This window comes from Orcinus orca, chromosome 16, assembly GCF_937001465.1.
Source record: "Orcinus orca chromosome 16, mOrcOrc1.1, whole genome shotgun sequence".
Taxonomy (NCBI): domain Eukaryota; kingdom Metazoa; phylum Chordata; class Mammalia; order Artiodactyla; family Delphinidae; genus Orcinus; species Orcinus orca.
This window is the reverse complement of record NC_064574.1, coordinates 78,867,592-78,894,831: the sequence shown is the minus strand read 5'-3', so window position 1 is coordinate 78,894,831 and position 27,240 is coordinate 78,867,592. Positions and strand designations below refer to the sequence as shown.

At 48.9% G+C, this 27,240-nt stretch overlaps 2 protein-coding genes across 2 annotated transcripts in view; one reads left to right on the top strand and one right to left on the bottom strand.

Moving 5' to 3' along the window:
* Nucleotides 1-27,240, bottom strand: part of LOC101284739 (E3 ubiquitin-protein ligase TRIM50) — a 58,756-nt gene that overhangs the window by 10,163 nt on the left and 21,353 nt on the right. The gene's annotated exons all lie outside the window — the stretch shown is intronic.
* FKBP6 (FKBP prolyl isomerase family member 6 (inactive)) lies at nucleotides 3,876-25,743 on the top strand. The gene is made up of 9 exons (XM_004268799.2): nucleotides 3,876-4,043; nucleotides 4,138-4,255; nucleotides 4,599-4,688; nucleotides 5,467-5,669; nucleotides 6,913-7,032; nucleotides 10,099-10,293; nucleotides 10,419-10,528; nucleotides 11,707-11,799; nucleotides 25,652-25,743. Exons 1-8 carry the CDS (start codon nucleotides 3,987-3,989, stop codon nucleotides 11,795-11,797), a joined length of 984 nt encoding a protein of 327 aa, XP_004268847.2. The 5' UTR covers nucleotides 3,876-3,986; the 3' UTR covers nucleotides 11,798-11,799; nucleotides 25,652-25,743.

Genomic DNA, 27,240 nt, shown 5'->3' with positions numbered 1-27,240 from the left:
GCGTGCCTAGAGCCCGTGCTCCGCAACAAGAGAAGCCACCGCAATGAGAAGCCCGTGCACTGCAACTAGAGAAAGCCCGCGCTCAGCAACAAAGACCCAGCGCAGCCAAAAATTAAATAAATTTATAAAACAAAGATACAGAGGAGCTTCTGGGTTGGTGAACACATCCATGTGCTGGGAGGGTGGTGCACCGCAGTTCCACGGGGACAGAAGTTCCTACACTTTGGACCCTTCCAGACTTCACCCTATATACCTTTTCATATGGCCGTTCAACTGTATCCTTTACCATAAACTGGTAAACATTTAAAAAAAGATCAACATACAGAACATTTTCAGCACCCAGAGGCTTCCTAATGCATCCCCCATTCAGAACCCCTAACACTATCCTGACTTACATCATCATAGATTAATGTGGCCTGGCTTTGAATTTCAAATAAACAGAATTACATAGTATGTATTCTTTTGTGTCCAACTTCTCTTACTCAATATTGTTGAATTACAAACATTTTTATTAAGGTTATTTCGCAGGTTTAGAAGTTCAATGTCATTTTGTTGTATAGTTAATAAATATTATGGTCATACTCTACTATTCGTATCATGGCCATGTGGTGGGAACTCACTGAATGGAAAAGACAGGGGTGGGTGAGGGTCTCCAGAAGCGTTAAGAAACAAGGAGCTTTGGATCAGCAGGCCACGACCCCTGCAGGCCTAAGCACCCGTGTCTGTCAGCGGGGTGAGGTCTCTACCCCAGTGACAAGCTAGACCAAGGTCTGGTATAGGCAGGTAGAAAGCCAATTTTATTGAATTGGACAAATATTTATTGAGAACCTGCTATGAGTCAAGCACTAGGCTGGGTATTAGGGATCCATTAGAGAACAAGACAGACAAGGCTTCTGTCCTTTTGGATTTTATAATATATGGGGGTAGGAGTAGGGTGAGGCCATAAATAAACTAGATAATATAATAGCGTTCAATGCTATGCAGGAAGTAAACTGTGTGGTAAGAAAGAGGGAGATAGAGTGGCAGGATTGTGAGGTGCATTCTAGAAGGGGGCAGGACAATCTTTCAGGAGGGATGGTTGAGCTGAGAACTGAAGGAAACCAAGAGGCCAGCCACCTGAAAGGAGGGCAGTCCAGGCAATGGGTAAGCAAGTGCCCAGGCCTGAGGCTGGAAAGAGTTCCGTACAATTGACCCTTGAGCAGTGTGGGGTTAATTCTCATATACCTTAGAGTTGGCCCTCTCCACCCATGGATTCCACCAACCACGGACGGTGCAGTACTGCAATATGTACTATTGAAAAATGTCTGCGTATAAGTGGACCCTCGCAGTTCAAACCCCGGTTGTTCAAGGGTCAACCATATTTGTGAGATCCACCAGAGAGGGGGCCTGGGTGGCTGGATCACAGTTAAGCCAGAGGGAACATCAGAAGATGAGGTCAGAGGGGTTGGCAGGGAGGCCCCTGTAGACCAGGGCAAAGGTTTGGATTTAATTTCAAGGGCAGTGGGAGCTATTGGCGGGTTTTAAAGCAAGGGGATATGATCTGATTTATATTTTTGAAAGATCCCTCTAGCCGCTGTGTAGATAATAGATCACAGTGGCTAGAGCACCTGGGTGGGTGGATCGTGATGCCAAGGAGATCAAGGTGAAAAAGGCAGACGGGAGAATCCAGAGTCAGACGCCTGACTGAGGACAACCAGGTGAAGCAGCTGAGTAGCCCAGTGGTCTGCAGACTTCAGCAGACACAAGAATCACATGGGGGCTTGTTAAAAGAGAAACCTGTGGGCCCAGGCCCCAGACTTTCTGATTCAGGAGTACAGGGAGGGGTCCAACAATTTTGTCCCAATTTTTATAAGTTCCCAGGCAACACTGATGCTGCTAGTCTGGGGACTACACTTTGAGAACCACTGAAAAAGTCAATTGGACACAGGCACCTAGAGCTCTGGTTCCCAGGGGAGGCTCTAGGCTGTCCTGGTATATCACATACTTAAACCTGGGAATGGTTGGGCTCTCTCAGGGACTGGGAATAGAGAAGGGCAGGGGTCCACAGACAGGGCCCTGAGGTTGCTAATGTTTAGAGGTCAGGAAGAGAAGGATGACTGAGAAGGGACAGCCAGACAGGTAGGAGGAAAATCAGGAGGATATGGTGACCAGGAAGGTGTGGCAGGCAGAATGGTCCCCCAAAGATACCCATGCCCTAATTCCTGGAATCTGTGAATACGCTACCTTACACGGCAAAAGGGACTTTGAAGATGTAATTACAGTCATGGAGCTGAATTATCTGGGTGGGTCCAATCTAATCACATGACGTTTTAACAGTAGAGAACTTCCCCTGTCTGGACTCAGAGGGAGATGCAGCAGAAGAGGAGGAAAGCCTATAAGAATATCAATCAGATAATATTCCCTCCAAGCCTGGGAAGGAATTGGCATGCTGTTGCTGACTCTGAGATGTAGGGGCCCACGTGCAAGGACCACAGAGTAGCCTCTAAAAGCTAAGGGTCACTGCTGGCTGACAGCAAGGACCTGGGGACCTCAGGCCGAGACCTGCATCTGCCAACAAACTGAATGGGCTTTCAAGTGGATTCTTCCCCAGAGCCTCCAGCGAGGCTGATGCCTTGATCTTAGCCCAGTGAGACTGGTGTCAGACTTCTAACGCACAGAACCGTGAGACAATAAATAGGTGTTGCTTTAAACAGCTAGTTTTGTGGTCCTCTATTGCAAGAGGGAAAGAAAACTAAATACAGAAGCCAAGAGAAGAAAAGCATTTAAAGGTCAGTCAGGTCAGCTTCATCAAATGCTGACAAGAGTCCAGTAACCTGCGGACAAAGAGGCGTCTGACGGATTTGGCAACGACAGAAGTAATGGTGGCGTGGAACAGGGGAAAGTGGTATTGAAGTGAGTTGAAAAGAAAATGGAGGGTAAGGAGGTGTTGACAGAATAGCCGAGAAAGCCTTTGCAGCAACCCTTTTGAGAAGTTTTTCCCACAGAGAGTAGGAATGAGACCACCTGTTGCAGCGGGGGACATTTGGGACAAAGGGAGGCGTGTTTGTTTTAAGGCAGGGTATCTGGGGGCACATATAAGCGGAAGGAAATGATCTGTAGTCGAGGCAAGGCAGGTGCAGGAGAAAGAGAATAGCCAAAGGCGTCCAGTCCTCGGTTTGGCAAGAGTGGAAGAACGCAGGGGACAGGCTGGAGGGGATGGAATCCAGGGCTATTCTTCCTTTGCTCCACAAGAGCGCAGGTGCTGCAGATTTTGCAGCTCCGGTGCTGTGAAGGTGAGGGCCATCACCTTGTTTTCTCGGGAACTGGGCAGTTTCACTTTAAAGTCCTGTCTGCGTCTACGTTTCCCCTGAATGCGATGGAGAAGGACGGAGGGTAGAAATAACCCACGGCTGTGAGGCCTGACCCCTCCAGCAGCCCACCGTCTCTGGGGCCTTGTCCCCACCAGCGTGTTCTGCCGGCCACGTGCCCACAGCTTGGCCATCATGTGCCCCACTGCTGATCCTCACCACCTGCGTGTCCCATTCCTTGCGCCTTCGCCACGTGCCACCACACGCCCCTGCCACGGGCCCCCGTCATGATCTTCGCGTCCTCACCGGATGCCTGATCTTGCTCTGCACACCCCCATAATGTGCCCAGTTACGCTCCACGTGCCCCGTCATGCTCCGTGGGTCCTCACTACGTTTCCCATCATGCCCTGCGAGCCCTCAACTCGCGCGGGATCAAGCTCCTTGCGCCCCACCACGTGCCCTGTCACGTGCCCTGCCGGCCATCCCCTGGCGCGTGGTCCAGCCCCCAGCACCCACTCCCCAGCACCCAGCCCCGGCGTGGGCCCGCAGGCGGTTGGCTGCGGTTGGAGTGGAGCAATGAGCGCCTCCTCGCGGTCCCTGAACGGATTGCCGCCGTGGGGTGCGGACGGCAGGGTAAAAAGGGGAGGCCGAGTCTCCGCTGGGAGAAGACAGCGGAATCGAGAGGAAGGCCACGCGGAGATGGGGGGCAGCACCCGGAGCCCGGGAGTCCTGCAAAGGGACGACGCCTCCAGCCAGGTGAGGGCCCGGGCGCTGGGGAGTCAGGAGCCGGGGCCGCCGGAGTCGGGTGTCAGCTGAGGACTCTGAGATCTTCTGTTTCATTCCCCACAAGTCTCGGTACCAGCGGTTAAGTCAAAGGATGCTGGACCTTTCCGGGGACCGGGGCGTGCTGAAGGATGTCATCCGAGAGGGTTCCGGAGAGTTGGTGACACCAGACGCTTCGGTGCTCGGTATGTCGTGCGGCCCTGGGTGCCGTCTGCCCTTGAGAGGCTGGCGATGCCCTAGTGCTGGCAGTTCCTCGGGTTTTAAGGGATAAGCGAGGGAACTCACTACCCCTTAGTGAGACCACTGTGAACAAGGGGCTCTGGGAGGCCCCCCAGCCCAGCTCTTCAACCTCAGGGCCAGAGGGCCGGCATCCAGACGTTGAGCGAAGGTTTCTCCTATCGCTCAGGGTGTGGGGCAGTTTAAGGGCATCTGGTGCTCACATTGCTTTTGTGTGACAAAGAGATGAGATGTGGAGGTGTGAGTGCCTTTGGTCCGCTTTCCTCCCACTGTCTCTTTTTTCTGTCCTAGTGAAATATTCTGGGTATCTGGAGCACATGGACAAGCCTTTTGATTCCAATTGCTTTAGGAAAACCCCTCGGCTCATGAAACTTGGAGAGGGTAAGTTCAGAAAAGGAGCTGGAAAAGACGCCGCAGCTTGGGGAGCTGATGCAGGGCAGCGCCCTAGGACTGGAAAGCTGTCCAGAGAACTGAGTCTTCAAGTTGGTTTTTCTGAGGCTGGGTTTTGCTAAACGTTGTCTTCCACATTCCCCTGAGACCGAGGTATTTGGGAGATGGCCTGCCTGGCAAGGAAGGTAACCTTTGCATCCTGACTTAAACATGGGGTGCTGCATTCTTCTTTGTTAGTTTACTAAGTACAAATCTATTGAATGACTCTTTTACAAGGCAGGGTGAACAGAGAGGATGTACTCAGATGATTAGAAAGGCTGGGGCCAGTATGGTGGAGATTGACACACTCCAGACAACTAACCTCATGGAGCTCCTGGGAGGCATAAGCAGTGTTTTATGGGAGTGCTTAATGAAGGCACAGTTAATTCCAGCTGGGAAGACTTCATGGTAGAGGGGGCATTTGAAATGAGCCCTGAAGTTTGAAGAAGGGTTCACTCAAGGTAGAAGCTGGGCCTTGAGGGAGGAGGACAACATTGCAGGAAGAAGGAACTGCGTGAACAGAGATGTAGAGGCCAGAATGCTGCAGAGCCTGGAGGAGTTAGAGTCTGGGGGTGGGGGGGAAACAAGGCTGAGAAGTGAGTTGGGACCACAGTGCAGAAGGCTTGGGATACTTGTGGTGAGATGTGGACGTGAAGGGGGAGGAAATGGATAGCACTGGGACAGGATACTGGGCAAGTTTCCGCCATGTATTTTTCGTCCCTTCTTCCAGATATCACACTTTGGGGCATGGAGTTGGGCCTTCTGAGCATGCGGAGAGGAGAGGTGGCCAGGTTTCTGTTCAAACCGACCTACGCTTACGGAATGCTGGGCTGTCCTCCCCTGATCCCCCCAAACGCTACCGTCTTGTTTGAGATCGAGCTGCTTGACTTCCTGGATTCTGCTGAGTCAGACAAGTTTTGTGTCCTCTCAGCCGTAAGTTCTGGAGCACAGATGTCAGCACTTGACAGAGAGTTGGGACGGGTTTGTGTTTTGGGTAATTATCCTGTCCTGCTGAAGATCCTCAGCCCCAGATTCCGCCCCAGCCTCCCGCGTGGCGGTGGGGAGCGGGGGAGTGTCCCGCCACTTGTTAGTATGCGTCTGTCTTAGTTCTGCTGGCTCTTGTGTGTGGGTACATGTGCTAGGCCAAGGGTTTGTTATGGACCACCAGGCTGAACTGACCTTTCAGTCACTGTTTGCCAATTATCCCTGAAAGACAAGGAACATTTGTTTCTCAACACTGTTTGGTTCCCAGCAAGTCGAGCACTGATAGCTCATAACTAAGGTGATCATATAATTTATTGTCCAACCCAGGACCCTTGAGAGTGAGAGGTACTATTAACCAGATGGGATACCAGGACATTGAGTGTAAACCGGGACAATCCCAGGCAAACTGGGACAGATGGCCTCTGTCTTCATAACTTAAAAATTGCCTCTCCTTTGTAGCCTTTCACTTAACTCATCCCGTAGAGACAAGGCTTTTGATCGTCAGCAGTCACATGCACTCCTTGTTACGGTGTCTCACCCTGGCTATACATGTGGCCTTAGATGTCCACCCCAGGTTCACATCTGTATATGACATCTCCCCAGCTAAACTGTCACCACCTCAAGTGAGAGTTATTACCTTTTTCTCATCTTTCCACAAAGCAGAGGTTCTTGCAGATAACCTGGGTCCCAACTCCCGTGTACTGATTTAGAATCTTTGGGGATGGGGCTAGGACATCTATTTAAAAAGAGGCTCTACAGGTGATTCTGATGTGTACCAAGGGTAGAGCCTCATGGCCAGAAAGACCAGCAGGGCCCTGGGCGGACCAAGACCTGTTAAATGCTTGCTGGATGAGTGGTTGTCCTGATACGTGACTTCTGTGCTTGACAAGTTCCATCAGTTTCTAATTCTATGAGAAACTGCTTCTTTAGGGAGCATCTCTGGGTAGGACTAAACTAGTAGACTTCATTTTGGCTCTAGTCTGTAGAACAGGAGCAGTAATGGCACTGACCTGCCGTGGCTTCTGTTGGGATTCACAGAGGTGACTTCTGCAGAGCCACCTAGCCCCATGCTCGGCACACAGGTGGCAGTGAACAGAGGTTCCTAACCTAAAGGAGCAGAACTGACAGCTGTAACGACACTGGCATTGTGGCGTTCAGATTCCTTGCTGGTGTCCTTGTCTTTGATCCTCAGGAGCAACAGGATCAGTTTCCACTTCAGAAGGTCCTAAAAGTGGCAGCTACTGAACGGGAGTTTGGCAACTACCTTTTCCGCCAAAATCGTTTCTATGATGCCAAAGTGAGATATAAACGGGTAAGACTGCTTTAAGGTACACGTTTAGACCCTGGAAACTTCCTTCTTTAAAAGGTACAGACTTTTGTCTCTGTCCCTACTTCTCACGTACAGCCGTTAAGAAACATCTTGCTTAAAACTCCACATGCCAGAGGGCTGGAGGCTAGGCGAGGGGACACAGAGTGTGGGGGAGCCGGTGACGTCTGGTCATGGATCTGGATGTGACTGCATGGGTGTGTTCAGACTGTGAAAATCCACTGAGCTGGATGCTTACTTTTGTACTTAACTGTGTGTGTTTCTCAATAAAAAAGTTTTTAAAATTCTCTTTCTAGTTCAGGGTTCTCTACCTACTGACTTCTCCACCCCATTTGCCATCTTCATTTCACGTCTCTCTGACAGTGGAGATTCATCTAATTGTGACTCCATTCTCACCAAGCTTCTGATTGTGATTTGGCTTCCTGTGGAGGTTTTGCTGACAGGAATTCACTGTTGGCCTTGCGATGCATTCAGCAAATATTATAAACACTTTCTGTGTGCCCAACTTTGCACCCTAAGTGCTAGAGGCAAACAGGATAGAGTTTAGGGGCGTTCTGATTTTTGTCTCACTTGCATAGTGACACTAAACATTCAGGATTTGCATTCAGCTGTAAACCACAGAATCCTGAAAAACAGTTTTTCAAATAAACTAGAGACGTAATATTTCTCACATAAGAAGGGAGGCAGTCAGGGCTTCCCTGGTGGCGCAGTGGTTAAGAATCCGCCTGCCAATGCAGGGGACCTGGGTTCAAGCCCTGGTCTGGGAAGATCCCACATGCTGCGGAGCAACAAAGCCCATGTGCCACAACTACTGAGCCTGCGCTCTAGAGCCCGTGCGCCACAACTACTGAGCCCGTGTGCTGCAACTACTGAATCCCGCACACCATAGAGCCCGTGCTCCACAACCAGAGAAGCCACCACAATGAGAAGCCCGCACACCGCAACGAAGAGTAGCCCCCGCTCGCCGCAACTAGAGAAAGCCAGCGCACAGCAACGAAGACCCAACACAGCCAAAAATAAATAAATAAATAAAATTTAAAGAAAGAAAGGAGGCAGTCAAAGCCTGGCATAGCAGTTCCACAAAGCCATCAGGGATTCAGGTTCCATAGGTCTCTCTGCTCAGCTGCCCTTAAGCGTGTTTTTGTTGGGTTTTTTTCCCCCCAAGATGGTAGTTCAACCTGCAGCATCATGTGCTCATCTGGGCAGGACGAAGGAAAGGGAGAAGAGTCTGGTGTGTTTATTTATATTAAGAGCTTTCCAGAATTCCTCCTACCCCAGCTTCCCTTTATATCTCATTGGCCAGACCCGTGGTAAATGTCCATTTGCCCTTAGCTGTGTATGTATTAGAAGCTGGGAAGTGTGGGTTAATTAGTACATTGCTGCTTTGAATGAAATGGAGGCTCTGTTAGAAGAGGAGGGAAATACCAATAGACGTTGTCTTTCTCTGACTTATTTCACTTAGCATAATACCTTCTAGGTGCATCCGTGTTGTCGCAGATGGCAAGATTTCGTTCTATTTTACGGCTGAATAATGTTCCATTGTGTATATATACCACATTTTCTTTATCCATTCATCTATTTTGGGGCACTTAGGTTGCTTCCATATCTTGGCTACTGTAAATAATGCTGCAATGAACGTAAGGTGCATATATCTTTTTTTTATGAATTGGGAGATGGGGATTGACATATATACACTTTTAAAATTTATTTTATTTATTTATTTTTGGCTGCATAGGGTCTGCGTTGCCGCACTCGGGCTTTCTCTAGTTGCAGCGAGTAGGGGCTACTCTTCGATGCGGTGCGCAGGCTTCTTATTGCGGTGGCTTCTCGTTGCGGAGCGTGGGCTCTAGGCACACAGGCTTCAGTAGTTGTGGCTTGTGGGCTCTAGAGCACAGGCTCAGTAGTTGTGGCACACAGGCTTAGTTGCTCCGTGGCGTGTGGGATCTTCCCAGACCAGGGCTCGAACCAGTGTCCCCTGCATTGGCAGGCACACTCTTAACCACTGCACCACCAGGGAAGTCTCTATAGTAATTTTTCTTAAACACCAGTCAGCCTTCAGTCATTTTCTTCATTCACTTTCTTGATAGTGGCTTTTGAAGCACAAGAGCTTTTAATTTTGATGAAGTCCAGTTTATTTATTCTTTAGATATTTGTGCTTTCAGTGTCATTATTAATCTAAGACCACAAAGATTTACACCAGTGTTTTCTTCTAAGAGTCTTACAGTTGAGCTCTTAGATTTAAGTCTGTGGTCCATTTTGAGTGAATTGTTGTATGCTGTCTGAGGTAGGAATCCAGCTTCATTCTTTTGCATGTTGACATCCGTTTATCATAGCACCATTTGTTGAAAAGACTGCTCTTTCTCCATTGAATGGTGTGGCACCCTGTTGAAAATCAGTTGACTCTAGATGTATATAGGTTTGTTTCTGGATTCTCAATCTGCATTGTTGGTTCTCTTCCACTGATCTATATGTCTATCCTTATGGGTATCACACTGGCTTGGTAATTAATAAGATTTGAAATTAGAGAGTATGAGTCTTACAACTTTGTTCTTTCTTTTTTTTAATGTTTTTTGGCTATTCAGGATCTCTTGAATTTCTGTATGAATTTTCAGATCCGCTTGTCCATTTTTGCAAATTTTGGTAGTGGTTGCATTGAAAATGTAGAACAATTTGGGCACTCTTGCCATTTTAACAGTATTAAATCTTCTGATCTGTGAACATGAGATGTCTTTCCATTTATTTAGATCTTCTTTAATTTCTTTCAACAATGTTGTATAGTTTTCAGTCTACAAGTGTTACACTTTAAATTTATTGCCACTTATTTTATTCTTTTTGATGCTGTTATAAATGGAGTTGTTTTCTTAATTTCGTTTTTGGATTATTTATTGCAAGAGTAAAGAAATACAACTAACTCTCATATATTGATCTTGTGTCCTGCAACTTTGCTGAACTCACTTTTTAGCACTAATTGTGTGTATGTGTGTGTGTGTTCTTAGGGTTTGCTATATATAAGACCACCTTCTCTTGACCTCCTGTCTTCCTTCTCCACAGGCCTTGTTGCTTCTCCACCGGCGATCAGCACCCGCTGAAGAGCAGCTCCTGGTGGAGACCGCCAAGCTGCTTGTTCTCCTTAACCTGTCCTTTACGTACCTGAAGCTGGAGCGACCCACCATGGCCCTGCGCTATGGAGAGCAGGCTCTAGTCATTGACCAAAAGAACACCAAGGCCCTCTTCCGATGTGGACAGGTGAGTTGGAGGGCAGGGACTTGGGAATGAATGCCCGAAGAAAGGCAGCAGTGGTGTTCAGCTTGGGCACTGCAGAAGTGCTGTCTTTCCTAAAGTGTGCTTTTAAAATTTTGTCCTTTTGACAGGCCTGCCTCCTCATGACTGAGTATCAGAAGGCCCGGGATTTTCTAGTCCGAGCCCAGAAGGAACAGCCCTTCAATCACGACATCAATAACGAGCTGAAGAAACTGGCCAGGTGAGACCTGTGTTTGCAGGAGTGCAGACAGAGGAAGGAACGTGTGGTGTGGCTGCCACTCTGGCCTGCCCGCTCGGGTGTAGGCCTGTTTGATGTTGCCAGGCTTGTGCTGGGAGGCAGCGCCCCCTAGAGCTGGCTTTGTGAAGTGCTCGGCACTCTGACCCACAGCTCCCAGGCCGTGGGGGGGCAGAAGGGAGGGCGGCTGTAGGACAGACCTCCAAACCACCCTTGCCTGGACCATCGCCTGCCTCCCTGTCCTGCCCCAGAAGTAAGCACCTTAAAGAGGCGGCCAGTGTGACTTGCAGAAAGGGCAGTGTTCTTCAGATATTCTTCCCTACTCGCCACCAACTGAGGACTGCTGTTCTCAGCTGACTGCAGATCCTGGTTTGATGTGAAATGGCTCTTTCGGGTCTAGTCATACCCTAGGGTGACGCTCTTTTTACTCAGGTGATATGGATACCAACCTTGAAGTAATCTAACTTTTTCTGATTGTAGAAGCTACATGTTCATTGTAGAAAACTTTGAAAATTTCAACATAGTTAATCACCGATAATTCCATCACTTCATATTATAACCACTGGGTTTGTTTGTTTGTTTGGTGCTCTTTGGTTCCTCTGTATTGGTGAGATTTTTCTACTCCTGTTAACATTTTTAAATGTTTAATCCAGATTGCTAGTTAAAGCTTTCTTGCCATTAAAAAAGGTCTGAGGTGTGTGTACCTCTTATTTGGATCCGATTGTTTGCATTTCAGGCCTTTAACACTTTCTAGCAATTTCCTTTCTGGTATTTATAAATATCCTGTCAAGTTAGGTGTAGAAATTTTGGAGTCTGACCATTCTTTAGCAGGAAAATCTCAAGGTAAGTTTGAGGTCTCTGAGTGTGAGGTGTTGCTCGGCAGGACTCTGCTGGGCAGCCTCACTGACAGCGGCTGCCGGCCTTCGAGGCTGCCATCTTTGCAGACGGTGCGCTTTTTGTCCAAGGACTTCCTGAACAGCCCTCGGGAGCCTCCCCTATCCCCCCACCCCCCACCCCCCAGCATTGCTTCCACTCACTCCTGATTCGATTTAAGGCCTGCTGAAGTTTTGGTGTTTCTGGACCTGAGTGGAGAATTCCAGCCACCAGGTGTCACCTCCCACAGAGACAGCCCTTCTCTAACTACTGTGTATTTCTCCCGACAGCTATTACCGCGATTACCTGGGTAAAGAGAAAGAAATGTGTCACCGAATGTTTGCTCCTGGTGAACATGGCTCTACAGTAGGAGAAAACTAAAGGTAAGGAAAGGGCTGATGCATGAAAAGCTTCAGGATTTTGTCTAGTACAGGTCTTCCCTGTAACGGTGGGGTTATGTCCCAATAAACCCATTGGAAGGTGAAAATATCATAAGTCAACAATGCATTTAATACATCTAACCTCCCAGAACACCCTAACTTAGCCTCACTGGTCTTAACCGTGCTCAGAACGCTGACGTTAGCCTACAGTTGGGCCAAATCAGCCCAAAGAAAGCCTGGTTTTATTATATAATAGAGTGTCGACTGTCTCATGCAGTTTATTGAACACTGTACTGAAAGTTGAACCAGAGTGGTTGTCTGGGTTCAGAACGGCTGTCAGCGTGTCGGTTGTTTACCCTCGTGATTGCGGGGCCGATCAGGAGCTCTGGCTTGCTGCCCGGCATCAAGAGAGCCACTGGGACCGTATGCTGCTAGGCCGGGAAAAGATCAAAATCCAGAATTTCAAGTACCATTTCTGCTGAACGTGTATCGCTTTTGCACCATCATAAGGTGGAGAAGTCGTGAGTCAGATAATCGTAAGCCGGGGGCCGTCTGTGTGAGGAGGTGGGTTCTTCTCCTCGGCCCCCAGTGACTAATGCTGCCTACAGTGAGGAGAGAAACCCTCCTTCCTGGAGCTGATGGGCCGCTGTGGTGCAGGGGGAGGGCACGTGCTGTGGGCCTTCTCAAAGAAGATCACAGAAGTGAGGGAGGTCCCTCCAGGGCTGGAGGTTAGATTCATAGGTTTGGGAAGCCTTGAGCCTAAAATTGAAAACGGAAATGTTTCATGGTATATGTTCACCTCCCTCACAGTAGCGTGGAACGTGAAGCTGTGAGTATAGTTATTAATGCAATGGTTTATCTGGGTGTTGAAGATAATGCTTTTCTTAATCTGGTTTCTCCCCAAAACCTGAAAGCCTCCAACCTCACCTTCCATCTAACACATTGTTAAACACGATCCACATGTCGAGGGTGGGAATGGTTGGTGACTGCTAAGTTCCAAGTATTCCGAGAACTAGAGACGGAAGGTTTTCAGAGCAGCAGGGGGTGGGCACGCCCCGTCCTGCTGCACCCAGGGTTTAGCTGCTCGGGGTTGCGGTTTCCCCAGGACTACATGACATAACCCTCTTGTCTGGTTTACTGTTACTTCAGAAAACTAATGGAAACAAAATCACCTGCCTTAAACACCTGCTTAGCTGGGTAGATAGCTCTGCTCTCTTGAGAGAAGTTAAACAAGGGACAACAAGAAAACAGCTGCTGGACGGGCTCGTGATGATAAATCTCTCCTTTGTTGCCTCCTCCATCTCCCTACAAAGGAGGCTTGAGAGAAGAAGGCAGTGAAAAGGCCCATTCATCTCAGGGCTTTCGCAAGTGATCTGTACACTTTTGTCTCTGCCCTGTCAGAAACAGCCAGTCGGTATCAGACGTAACGTCGCCGTCACCACTGACCGTGACCCTGTGACCTTGGCCTTCAGGTCTTGCGGGGACATTGGCGTATTAGCAGGTCTCCTGAGCTGAGACGTGAGCCTGAGGACTTTTCTCGTTTGGCGACTGTCAGTGTCCGCCAGAAGTGGGCGCCCAGTGGCTTTCTGCCAGACGTTTTGAGCTGTGAGCTGGCATGTTCTGCCACTTAATGAAGATCTGATTCTTCCCAGGTCTGTCCTAGAAACAGACTTTGGAAAACCCAGCAGGGAAACAAGTGTCCTCTCTGTTGTCCTCACTTCCCAGCTTTCTGCATCTGGCAGACGTTTTGGAGCCGCTGATTCTTAGATGGTTTCGGTGGTATCCCTAAGTCTCGAGTTTGTCTTATCACCAGCAATGGCCACGATCGTCAGACTCCCACCGCCATTGAGGTTGTAACACGTTTTGGCCTTTGCGTCGTTGGTCTTGCTGCTCCCTTTTTTTCTGTTGTACTTGTGCCTAGTTAGTCACTTAAAATGTCTAGGTTTTTAGATTATGTCGCCAACTAGTTTTAACTAACTAGGATCATTTAAAATGTGTACTTGTCTTCCAAGATGTTAGATGCTACTGACTCGTCTCCATCTTGTCTTCAAAGATGTTAGATACTTCTGGTAGAACAAGAGTTCCCTCGATTATATTCTCTAAGCCTCTGGTGATAGACGCAGTTTTCTAAGATCAGTAGACCTCTATGTCCTTCTTACCTTTGTATTTTGCAGCATCTGGAACCATGCCTAGCATGTGATTGACACTCAGTAAATGTTAGTTGGATCAAATATGAAATAGCCCAGCCTCTTTGAAACCATACCTTCCAGGCTGACTCTTGTATTGGCTGTCAGGACTCATGTTATTGCCAGTAACAGAAACCCATTTTTAACTAGTGTTCACTAAAAAAGAGGTTTACTGAGGGGATCCTGGGGTAGCTCACAGAATCCAAGGAGATGGTGAACAGTCAGTAGTCGGGCAGGTAGAGACTGTGGGCCCCAGGGAATCAGTCTCATCTTTGCTTCATTCTCTCCTGCCCTAAGGAATGCCCAGGCATCCATTTACACAGCATTTCTATTGGAGAGGGGTATTCCTTACCCACACCTCCCTCCTCTTCCTGAACCAACTATAACTCCAGTTTGAAAAATCTTGAAGCAGGGCTCTGGCCTGGTTTGGAGGGTGTGGAGTCCCAGTTATCATATCATTTCATCCAAAAGGATTTCCCTGTGTATCTCTAAAAGATAAGGACCACTCTTGCACACTTTCTTTTATTCTCTCAACTGCTTATTTTTCTGTTCCTTTGCTTTGACTTTTTTCTTTTCCGTGTTGTAGACTTTCCACAAACGGTTGGTGTTTCTCGGTTGCTTATTCACATATAAGAATGAAACAGTAAGGAAAGTTGACCAGGAGCTCTGTCACCTGGGCAGGGCTTTTCGACTCATCCTTCTTAAGGCTGAACAGATGGGAGCTGACTGAAATGCTTTAAGATCCTTAAATACCACAGGGAGGGGCTTTGCATTGGGCACCAACTCCTATACTAGCTTCCCAGATTTTCCTTGGGTGGATTTCCCCCCCCTAAAATAGGGGGTACAAGTTCTGTATTATTTTAATTTGTATATTCTCAATTTCTAGTGAAGTTGAGCATCTTCTTGCATATTTATTGGCCCCGTATATTCTTTATGCAAATTTCCTATTGATATCCTTTGATCACTCTTAGGTCTTTTCTTCATTGTTGTGTAAGAACCCTTTTTCATGCGAAGGATGTTCACTAAATGTCACATATTTTCTTCTAGTTGTTCTGAGTACTTATATATTTACATGTATCGCTGTTTTCTGTGTGGTCTCTGGAAGTCACATTATGCTTACACTTGACCTGTGGGAGTAGCGGAGGTCTGTAATGAGTGGGCAGGAGAGCTCAGGGGTAATGGGTTTCCTAACAGTTCTTTCTGGAGTCTGAGCATCATTCCACGTCCACAGTGCTCCGTAATGTCCATAAGCCCATTTAATCTTCCCAACATTTTTCTGAGGGAGAAATTATCTCCGTTTTACAGATTGGGGAAGGAATAAAGCTCAGAGAATTAGACCCTTTCCCTGTTTGCGTGTGTGTAAACGACTGTGACCATTTTCATTTGATTTGAAATGTAACCCCCAGGTGATACCTGAGGCTTTGAATATATTCAGCTTCTTTCTTCAGCTGGAGCATTTTCACTGGTTGCTCAGGGATTTTTTATTCCTTTCTTAGGTGTTTAGGAATTTCCTCCCTCTTCTCTGCTTTTCCATACTTAAGAGAAGCTGAAGCCTTTGGGCTATCGAATTAAGAGGACTGAGCCGTGTTGCTTGGCCAGCCTCAGGGAAAGAGTATCCTAACGGACTTCATAAAAAGTGTTTTCTGGGAAGTCAAAGCAGCCCCCAGGAGGCTCAGGTAGAAATAAAGGCCGAGCTGTGGAGAGTCCATTCCTGTAGTTGATGAGATTCTGGGATTCGTTTAGTCCTGGTTCAGAATGTTGGCCAGAGTGAGCCCCGGAGCAGCAAGCCCCACAGAGCTCCGTGCCGAGGCTCGAGGGGTCCTCTGGGGTCAGGGGTTCCCTTGTTCCAAAATAGCCTTCCTGTGTCCGGCCCGCACCAGTCAGTTGCCCGGAAACCCTAGGAGCAGAGCATCATCCCTCACGGTATGTGACCAGATCCAGACGGAGAATCTGTTTGATCCCATTCTTCCCAAAGGGATTAAGGAGAAACTCTCAAACCTGCTGTTGAGGCTATAAAGATATTTCATGCCTCCAGTTAGACTCGTCTGAATCCTGAACAAATAATAACTTGCTTAAGTGTATTTTTATGATTTTATATATTAATTCTGACTGACTTTCCCTGCATCTCCACTTTTTTTTCTCCTCCAAATGGAGATGTATTTTCTCAAGAGTAACAGGGCCAGGCAGGCATCCTCTTGTTCTCAGATGAGGGCCGTGCTGTTTTCCAGGCAAACTGTTAGACACAGTCTCTTGATCTTTAGGAAATCTGTGAAATGCCTTTTCTCCCAGCTCAGGGGTGTCATTGAAGTCACCCCTTTGTTGTGTGACTATAAATAACTCCACTTAGGTTGGCACCTCTTCATTTTACCCCTTGCTGGGAAACGTTTCCGCTCGTAGAGCTTCTTTGGCCCGTTCACCTCTCTGCAGCCTCTCCTGGCAGCTGTTAACAGGCCCCAAACCTGCTGCCTACTGAGATTTACTTCTGTGCTCTTAGCAGGTGAGGTATCAATGAGGGCTAATTACATGTCAGGCGATAACTAGGTTCCTTTCTCTAATCTTCAAATCAGTGATTACTGAAGTGCCATTACCTTTCCTTATGGGGCTGAAAAACGGGAACTTTGGATTCTCAGTCTCAGTTTGCTTTCTGTGACATCAGCCAAGTCATCTAACCCCTCTGGGCTTCAGTCTTGTCACCTGTAGGATGAAGCGATTAGATCTTTAAGGTCACCCTGTACCTCTTTCTCCTGTCAGATGTTGGCTCAGTTGTTTTTAATTTTTTGGACTCATAATTACCTAATTATGAATAAGCCTTGTCTCCAGGCCTATGTAAGCCAGACCCTGATTTAGGTAAATAAGGGTACAGGCAAATAGTGGAAGAAGTGAGCCTGAGTAATGAGGAATTAACATGTAGTAAGCCTCTTAGTGCCTTGAGACACTTGAGGCAGAGGATGGGGAGTCTTAGTTTGGTTCTCCTGACTGCCCTTTGAGGGCCCGGACAGAGCATCCCAGACCCAGGGTGAAGCCGGGATGAACGGGGATGAGCCTCAGAGTCTCAAGAACCCAGAGAAGGGTTTTCAGATCTGTTAGACAAAGGGAATGAGCACAGATCATCTGTAGCACAGAGGACAAGGGTGTGTCCACAGGGATGTGGTCTGCATCATCCACACCGTGGTCACTGGCACAGTCTGAACAGAAAAGGCTGAGAGACAGATGCGGGCCTTGGCTCTTTAATTCTTTTTGGCATCCCGACACATCACAGGGCTTGGTGATAATGATGATGATGATGATTTTTGGTGAGCTGCATGTGATAGCCATGAGTGTAAGAAAATTCCTCTGCGCTAGTTTCCTACCGTGGCTGTAACAAATGGCCTGGAGAGGCTGCTTGCATCCCTTGGCTAGCGGTCCCTTCCTCCATCTTCAAAGCCGGTAGCATAGCACCTGCAAACTACCATACCCTCCTGCCCTGGTCAGCATCTCTCTCTCTCTCAGTCCCTCCCTCCCCTCTGCTTCTGTAGTCATGTTTTCTTCTCTGACTTTGACCTTCCCGTCTCCCTCAGAATCCTTCTGAATGCATCGGGCCCACCCAAATGATCCAGGCTACTCTCCCATCTCAAGATCTTTAATTTAATCACAAACTCCCTTTTGCCACATATGGTGACATAGTCACAGGTTCTGTGAATTAAGAGGTAGACACCTTTGGGGGGCGGCCATTATTCTATCATACCCTCTATGTATCACCACATACTGGGAGCCACAGATCTCTTTAAAGATAACTCAGAACCATACATCCTAAGTGTTCTCCACTTAGTCCCAAATACGATAATCGTAACAGCCTTCCTTGGAACATTTCCTCTCTTGCGGTCATCCCACTGGTGGCTGGGGGAATAATGGTATAAGGGGAAAGGACCAGAACCAGGAGACAGTCACAGCCAACCTCTCAGCCAGCAGATGAGGGCCTGAGTGTGGAGTGGGGAGCGGGGTGCAGAGAGGGGCTCTGAGGTGGCAGAATCACATGGTCTGGTGTTGGGGCGAGGGAAAGAATCAAGAATGATCTCCAGGTTTTCAGCTTTGATAGCCGGGTCCCTGGAGGCATTAACAGCTGAAGGAGGCGTGGGGCAGGTATTCTTTTTGTGGCTTGAGAAACTTGAGGTACCTGTAGGACGTCCAGGTGAAGGTAGCCGGCAGGAAGTTGACTGAGTGTGGGGGTCAGAGAGGAGGTCTGGCTGGAGAGCACGTGGCAGCCACGAGTATATGCAGGGTGCTAAAGTCCAGGAATGTGAGGAAGTCACCCAGCAGGAGGTGTAGAGAGGGGAAGGCCGTGGGCCAAGGAGGGACCCTGGGAGCACCAACATGGAACTGAGAAGAGAGGCTGGGAGCCAGGAGGACGAGTGGGAGGTTTAGCTGGGAGTCTGAACCAGAGAAGAGAGCAGGTGGATGGGAGTTAGAAACATGTTGAATAATGTAAACCTGGTTTTGAAACAAGGGTGGCAGTTGGGTGGCACTTCTGACCCCTCTTTGACCTTGTCTTCTGTTGTCTTCACCATGGCACTGTGGCACCTGATGGCTGTGAACTCTGACAGTTGTCATCAGAGGAAGTGTGCTGTGAGTCCTAGGCCACCCGCAAGTCAGGGCAGAGGCCTGGGGGTGCTCTCTGGTTCAGTTTAAAGCTAAAAAGTGTGGGCTTCGGGGGACCACTCAGAGAGCCTGATGTGTGTTCCCAGCAGGGAGGGGACACACAGTGACTCCGGCCTCACGCCAGTGGTGAGAAGTAGAGAGGCGTAGCCGGCTGGGGGTGGGGAGGGCACCAGGGAGGCTGAGGGGACTGCAGCAGGGAGAGTCAGTGTGGAGCAGACCCTAGGCCAGGGCCAAGGCGGGGACAGGCAGAAGAAGGTGGGCGCAGCAGCGAGGGCTGGCTTTGAAAGGTTGCCAGGCACAGTGGCGGGAGGAGGAAGGGCAGGATGGAGAACCAGACAAGCCAGAGGACACAGCCAGCTGGTGAGGTGGCCAGCACATCACATCACAGACTGTGTGAGTGGGCTCAGGCTCCTTGTAAAATTATTTTCCCCCAGTTGGATGTTTGAGATACCCAGACTAGGTTATTCCGATTAAGTAATGTGTTTTGAGAAAGAGAACTAGTTAAATGGCCTCAGGGAGAGCCTAGGAATCTTCACCTTAATGTGCAGCATTTGTGCATTTTCTGGGATTTGAAGTGGGATCCATGGCTCTCACCAGTTTTTTTGTTTGTTTTGTTTGCTTTTTTTTTGGCTGCGCTGGGTCTTTGTTGCTGTGTGCGGGCTTTCTCTAGTTGCGGCGAGCGGGGGCTACTCTTCGTTGTGGTGCACGGGCTTCTCACTGCAGTGGCTTCTCTTGTTGCGAAGCACGGGCTCTAGAGCGCACGGGTTTCAGTAGTTGTGGCACGTGGGCTCAGTAGTGGTGGCTCGCGGGCTCTAGAGCGCAGGCTCAGTAGTTGCAGCGCACGGGCTTAGTTGCTCTGCGGCATGTGGGATCTTCCCTGACCAGGGATTGAACCCGTGTCCCTTGCGTTGGCAGGTGGATTCTTAACCACTGTGCCACCAGGGAAATCCTCTCACCAGTTTTTTCAAAGGGCTGTATGACCCATAAAAGGTGAAGACCGACTATTCTAGAGGTTTCTCACAGATGCTGTTCGTGTCTGCTTGCTCACTCTGGTTCACTGTTGCAGGCCTGGAGGGAAGGGCTCTAGGCCAGGGCTGCGGATGGGCAGGGCTGGTGCGGACACCGTGGGAACTCCGCTTACCCTGCCCTGATCCTTGGCTCTTTGTCCTCGGGTTTCAAACATAAACATCCCAGGCTCTGCAGCCTCCGGCTCCTGGTTCCAGGATTACATCACTTCTCCATCTTCTCTGTTACATTTTCACACTCTTCTTTGATTACTGCCCATTATTTTGTGCCACTGTTGTGGACACCTATCATATCATTGCTTGAGTTTCTGTTTCACAGTGACTGTGCCTTTTCCCCAGGCCTGGGCTGCACTCTCTTCAGAAGCGGCTTGTTTAGTATTAATGTATTCAGCTGGAGTCTGCCCTGCTGGACCTTTGTCTGTGTTCTCTGCCTGAGTCTGACTTCCTTTGTTTTGAGGGTCTCCTGGCTGAGCTCTCCTTGAGCCCTGGGCACACGATGGCTTTTCTCTCCGCCTTCTGCACCTCAGTGTGCAATGAGTATTGGATTTTCAAAATGAAATTTGAACTTTTCTGTTTTGATGCATTTTCATTTATGCTAAAGTGTTTCTTTTTATCGGTTTCAATTTGAAAATTCAGCTGACTGAACCTCATAAAATCCCAGCGTCTGATCTTGGAGGCTCTCCCTACCCACCTGCATTCCCGGGCACATGTTTGTGCTCAGTGAATATTGAATACAGGGTTTATTTCTACAGTCATTTCATGGGGCACAGACTAGATTGAGTTTTCTTTTTCATTGATGATTATTAAACTTTTTATTATGGACATTTTCAAACCTATGCAGGTTTAGAAAGAACAGCATGACAGTCTGAGTTATCAGCATTCTGCTGTTCTGTTTCCTCTACCACACCCCACGCCATAACTTTTTGTCATATTTTAATTTAAATTATAAAAATGCTACCTGCTTATAGTTTTAACCCAAAGAGCGGAGAATAAAACCTCCCAGTCCCCAAACCTACTCCCTAGAGGCAACCACTGATGTTTCATATGTGTCCCTCCCTAAAGGTTTTTATGAATATTCAAGATTGTGGGTGTCGGGCTTCCCTGGTGGCACAGTGGTTGAGAGTCTGCCTGCCGATGCAGGGGACACAGTCTGCCTGCCGATGCAGGGGACACAGGGGACCAGGGGACCTGGTCCGGGAGGATCCCACATGCCGCGGAGCGGCTGGGCCCATGAGCCATGGCCGCTGAGCCTGTGCGTCCGGAGCCTGTGCTCCACAGCAGGAGAGGCCACAACAGTGAGAGGCCCGCGTACCGCAAAAAAAAAAAAAAAAAAAAGGGTTGTGGGTGTCAATGTAATCTTCCCCACAAATAGAATTATACATCTTGTACCATAATGCAATTTGGATGTTTTCTAGGTTAGCGCACAAAGAACTACCTCATTAAAAAAAAAAGACCCAGTAGCATTCCATCCTAGGAAAGAATCATCATATTCTTAACAGTGATTGATAGATAGATGGATGGATAGGTAGATAGACAGGAGATGACATCGTTATCCCCACACCTGAGTTTTCTATGGTATTTATTTAAATGTCGTGTCACTGGGTGGTAGCATGTATATCTTCAGCTGAACTAGGAATCACTAAATTGACCTCTCAAGTGTTTATACCACTTTACATGCCCTTTGGTAGTGTCTGAGATTCCATTCCATAGCTTTGCCATCATTTGTATTGTTAAATGTCTTAATCTTTGCCAGTTTGGCGCATCCAAAATGGGATCTTGTTATCAGAATTGGCATGTCCCTGATCAGGCATCTTTTCACATGTTTACAGTCACATGTCCTTTCTATAAATTGCCTGTTTCTCTGTAACCAAACACCTTTCTGAATTTTTCATTTTGATAGTTATTAAAATGTCAGTTGCTTCCCTGGATACTCTAGGCATATGATCATCATATACAAGTAATGGTAACTTTGTTTTCTCCTTCTCACCTTCTCTTATTTTATTCAGAGCCCATCTCACCATGTGGGCTGAGTGCTTCCAGAACAGTGTTAGATGGTGGTGACGGCTCAGCACCGCATCTTTCGTGACCATAGTGGGTGACCTGTTGCTGCTACACTGCTCAGCATGATGCGGACTTTCAGTTGAGATATATTCTTCTTTTTACCATGTTAAGGAAATGTTTTTATACTAAAGGCTTCTGTCAGGAAAGATTGTTATCAAATGCCTTCCTGTCACAAAGATAAGCTTTTTTTACCCTTTGACTTCTTATTATGGTTTATAATATTGAATCTTAGCGGCAGGGATAGAAATACTGTGTGTTTTTTTTTTTTTTTTTGGCTGCATCAGGTCTTCGTTGCTGTGCACGGGCTTTCTCTAGTTGCGGCGAGCGGGGGCTACTCTTCGTTGTGGTGAGCGGGCTTCTCATTGCGGCGGCTTCTCTTATTGTGAAGCACAGGCTCTTGGCATGTGGACTTCAGTTGTTGCAGCACGCAGGCTCAGTAGTTGCGGCACGCAGACCCTAGAGTGAGTGGGCTTCAGTAGTTGTGGTGCACGGGCTTAGTTGCTCCGCAGCATGTGGGATCTTCCAGGACCAGGGATCGAACCCATGTTCCCTGCATTGGCAGGCGGATTCTTAACCACTGCGCCACCAGGGGAGTCCAGAAATATTGTGCAATTTTAATGGGTTGCTTTGCGAGAGCAGCAGAGTTCCTCTAACACAAAAGAACATGTTCCTTCCCTAAGCAAATGCATACATAGGACATTCTGTAATGAAAGACTTTTAAACTCAGTAGGAGAATTTGAGGCAAAAGGAAACTAAATTTGTTCTTCACAGGTTAACAGGAGTTCTCTGTTTTCCTCAGGCTGCTTGATGCTCAAGAGGGAGGAGTCTGGGGGGACCGAGGACTTGGAGAAAAAAGCAAAAGGAGAGCCCAAGAGCTCCAGGAGGAGGGGCAGAGGGAACCTGAGCGAGACCACGTTGATAGCCTGGGGCTCCCAGCTGGGCGGGCAGAGGCAATAGGCTCTTCCCAGATTCGAGTGCTTAGGATATTGGTACTTCTGTTTCTGTTGAAAGGATTTCAGGAAGTGAGGATACCTGTGGGAAGGGCCTCATTATACCTTTTTGATGTTTTAATGTGTTTCGTTGATCACTAGTAAAGTTCAGCATCTCATTTATCTGCATTTCCACTACTTAACTTAGAAGTAATGTCTTGTTTCCGTCTAATAGTTTTACTTATTATGTTTAAATCTTTATGATATCAGCAGTTTATTTACATCCTTAATTTGAAGTAGGGATCTAACTTTATTTATTTGTTTTTCCATTTTTAAAGCCTTTATTGAATTTGTTACAATATTGCTGCTGTTTTATGTTTTGGCTTTTTGGCCCCGAGGCATGTGGGATCTTAGCTCCCCAACCAGGGATCGAACCCGCACCCCCTGCATTGGAAGGCGAAGTCCTAACCACTGGACTGCTAGGGAAGTCCCTCTAACTTTATTTTTAATCAAATGTCTAAACAGTTGTACCCAAACCTTCTGCTTATTGACTTAAAATACCATTTGTAATACCCTGATCAAAGAGTTTAAACCTATATAGGGTAAATTCATTCTTCACATTAATGCTAGAACGAGTCTGTATGTTTATATAACGAAGTTGGCATATAGTAGTGGAATTAGTCAGTGGTCCCATGGGCCTCCCTCTCTCCTTACTGATTCTGTGGCTGGAGCTCTGTCTTGGTTCATCAGTAGGTTCTGGGCCTGAGCACTACAACTACTGTTGGAACTCAAGCTGGACAGCAGTTCCAGGTGATTAGAGGGCATGTCAGGTTGGTTTTGGCCCCAAGGCTGGACATTTCTCAGTGTGATTGCATCACAGATCATCACAAGACCCCATTGTTTCTCCATGACTTTGCGTGGGGTTGGACAGGAAAGTGCGTCTGCTGTGTCTGCCCTCCTGCATCCGGTGTGGCCGGGGCCCCATCTAGCTGCTCTGGCTCTGCCCCATCCCCTCCTCTCCTGGATGCTGACAGCACAGCAGATGCCTCCACCTCAGCGGCTGGGGTGGCCTTCCTTCTAGGCGAGCACGTGAGTGGACTGTCAGCTGGAGCCCACGGTGGCCCTCTCCAGTGTGCTGGTCTTACAATAGTTGGACTTGTTGGCAGTGTGGGTTTGCAGAGGAATAAATGGGAAATGAGTGGGGAGTGAGGTGCTGCAAAATGAAGAGTGAAGCTGCCAGCTTTCGAGTGCCTGGACTAGGAAACGGGCACCACGTCACGACCTCACCTTGGCCTGTCGGGCAGGGCAGTGTAAGCACTGGCCCAGGCCAAGGGGCTGCTCTTCCTGCCATGGTTCTTAAGCCCCGCAGTGTCTTCCACGGAGCAGCCAGAATCATCTTTTTTCAAAGTCATTTCTCTGTTCAGAAGCTCCAGTGACTCACCTTTTAATGCCTCTGTGGCCCCTGTGACGGGGCCCCTTCCCGTCTTTCTTCCCTGCGTTCACTCCACCCTGGCCACACTGGCTTCCTGGTGCCTCTGACACACTCCAGTCGTGTTCTTGACTCTGGGCCTTTGCATCGACGTTCCTCCAACCTGGAAAGCCCTTCTGACTGTTCAGAGCTCTGTCTACTTAAATGACCCCCGCTCAGAGATCTCTCGGGTTACTTTATGTTAAACAACAACCTGCATCATTCTGCATCCCAATAGCCTGCCGATTTTTCTTCACAGCAGTTATGTGCTTTGGTTTATTCATCTCTTTATCCCACTAAAGAGAGTCCCAGGAGGTGGCGACTCTGAGGTTTGTCCATTGCATTTCACTGGTGCCATGGTTTTCTGTGATTTGTTATAAAGGCCAGCCAAGAAGGCTTAGGGGCACAGAAAAACACCCTTCATGGTAGATTTAAATGAGAAGCAAGATGGCCATCTTGAGGCAGCACTGGCCCTCCCTCCTGCCTGCACTGAGCCCGCCCGCTTCTGCCCAGGGGTTGGGTTGGGAGGAATGTCTCAGGGCAGGTCTCTCCCCCGACTCAGAAACTGCTGTTCAGCAAGATGGGAGTGAAGGATGTGTTCTTACTCTGACCCCCACCTCCTGGACACACACAACATGGCCCAGACAGCTGCTCACACCAGGGCACCAGGCTGGGATGGCGCATCAGCCAGCACCCACCCCTGTGTACCAACCAGCATTTTTCGTGGCTCTGGGGCCGGCGTTGGGCTCTGGGGAGGGGGTGGGGGGCGGGCAGCGCATGCAGAGCCAGCCAGCACCACAGAGCCATCGATGGGCTGTCATACTAGCTTTCACTGTGTTCCTGCCCTCAGACAGTGTCACACTGGTCTTGTGACAGCCCGGTGAAGTACACACTATCCGGCACATTTTATAGGTAAGGAACAGGAGGTATTATTTGTCCAGGATCACAGAGCCGGAAAGAGTCCATTTGGGTCTCTTGGCTCTGGAAAAAGTATCACACTGTGTCTCTTCCGTCAGCGCCCACGTTACCTGTCTGTGTGGTGAAGCCAGTCGTCCTGTGGAACTGCCTGGCGAGGCCCGTCCAGGCTTCTTGTCTGGTCACATCCCGAGTGCTTCGCGCTGTCTGGTGTGCGTCACGGGTTTTGTGTGTCCCATTGAAAGCAGCTGCTGTACTTCTGGCTCTTCGGGGGTGCTTTTCGTGTCTTTGAATGGTGGAGGAAGTGTTCGTCCTTGTGGAACAGTTGAGAAAGGCTGATGAATGAAAAGCTCTGCCTGCATTCAGGAATTAGTCATCTATTCTGGGGCCTCATCTGAACAATGAACTTGAACTGGATGGCCTCAGGGTCCCTTCTAGTCTGGTTTTCTGAGCCTGTGTTCTTGATTTGAAGTTTCAAAGCCACTGTATTAATTGGTCACCATTTCCCCGGACCCACCCCCTAGGGGCCTTGCAGCAATGGCGTCTGTCCCTGACTGCAGACCCGGGACTGGCTTTGGTGCCCCTCTGGGAGGTCTGAGTCCCATTGTGTTTCTAACTGCTGTGTTTGATTTCTAGATTCCTCAGCTAACTACAAGCAAGAGAAGAGAGGCTGCCCAGTTCTCCATCGTTATGGGGGGTGGCGAGGGAGCTTTCTGGAAGGAACTCCTCAGAGCAGACTGTGTGGCAGTGACCTGCTTGGAAGAGGGGCTGGGACTCTGCAGCCCGAGGCCACTGCCTCATCTCTGACACTGCTGCTGAGGTGTCCTCACAGGCGCTGTTCTGTGTTTCACGCTCTCACGCAGAGGAGGGGAAGGGTAGCTACTGGCAAGTAGAAGAGTGCTATTTCTTAAAGGCGGTTTCTTGTTTTTTCAAATAGAGCAAGTCCTTGGTTTTTCTCCAGCCCCAACCCCCTTCCCGCCGCTCATGTCTCTGGGTAAATACAAATAGAGATGGCTTTGTGTATTTTTGTAGGGCTCTCAGTTTTGAGGAGAGAGAATTATGTTACAGATGTTTTTGTTGTAAGCAAATAAAAGACTTCCTTGTCCTTGCAAAATCCAGTGTAAATTGTGTGAATTCAATTAAACTTATAAAGTCAGTAGGTAGGGTAGAGAGACAGCCATTCGTTGAGACCAGTTGGATCAGTGAGTGGAGTTGGGTTTGTTTTGCTGGAGCCAGAGCAGTTCTTTTTGATTGACCTAAGGGTGAAACGCTTGTGCATTTGGGTTGGGGTTCCCTTGAAATCTGCTCCCTTCTCTGGGAAGCTGTTTCAAGACAGTTAATTGGAAACCTGGGAGCCAGCCAGTCCTCCTGCACTTTTGTGCACCTCAGGTCTTGCAAAACGTGTGTGTTTGAGGTGTTATAAAGCCAGCCTCCCCGTGGTGTCTTGGACAGTGTGGTGCTGGGTGATGACAGCTGCCACCTGAGGGGCAGCCCGGGGCCCTCACAGCATCGCTGCAGCTCGTTCTTGCCACAATCCTGGGAGGTGAACAGTGGCCCTGCAATTACCAGGGAAGGAACAAGCTGGCCTAGAGAGAGTAAGACACTGCCCCAGGGCCTCCGGGCTCTCCCCGTTAGAGCCGGGATGTAAATCGCTGCCTCTCCTGCCTCACAGCCGGCAGCGGGCTTGGCTTGGAAAGGCCTCCGGCTCCCAGAGGGCTTGGTCGTCCCCACCCAGCCGCGCGGTGCTCAACCCTCTGCGAGCCTTGCTGTCCCCTCCTGGACCCTCACCGACAACTTCCCATCTCACTTAAGAGCCGTGGCTGCGGCCTAGGGTGGAAGGTCTCGGCCCGAGTCACCCAGTTAGGGCCGAGCTGGAGCGCTTCTAGCGTGGAGGGGGGGCCTTTCTGCGAGGTGGTCAGGGACCTCTCCCCACTCGCCCCCCAGGCCGGTTGCTGTCTTCTAAAGAGGGTTTGGGCTCTTTTTCCTCAAGACAAGGCCTGAGGCCCTGGCTGACTTTTGCTGAGCAAACCGGGCAATAGGTGGCGACAAAACCTGCTCTATGCTTCCAGGCCAGCCCGCCTGGGCGGCAGCAGCAAGTGCCCTGGGCTGGGGGCTGGAAGGGCCCTGGCTGGGGTGGAGACCTTTTGGGACGGCTCTAGGCCTCTCTCTCGACCCAGCTGCTTCACATGGTCGCTCCATAAGACTGGTCTGGCTGGGCATTGGGG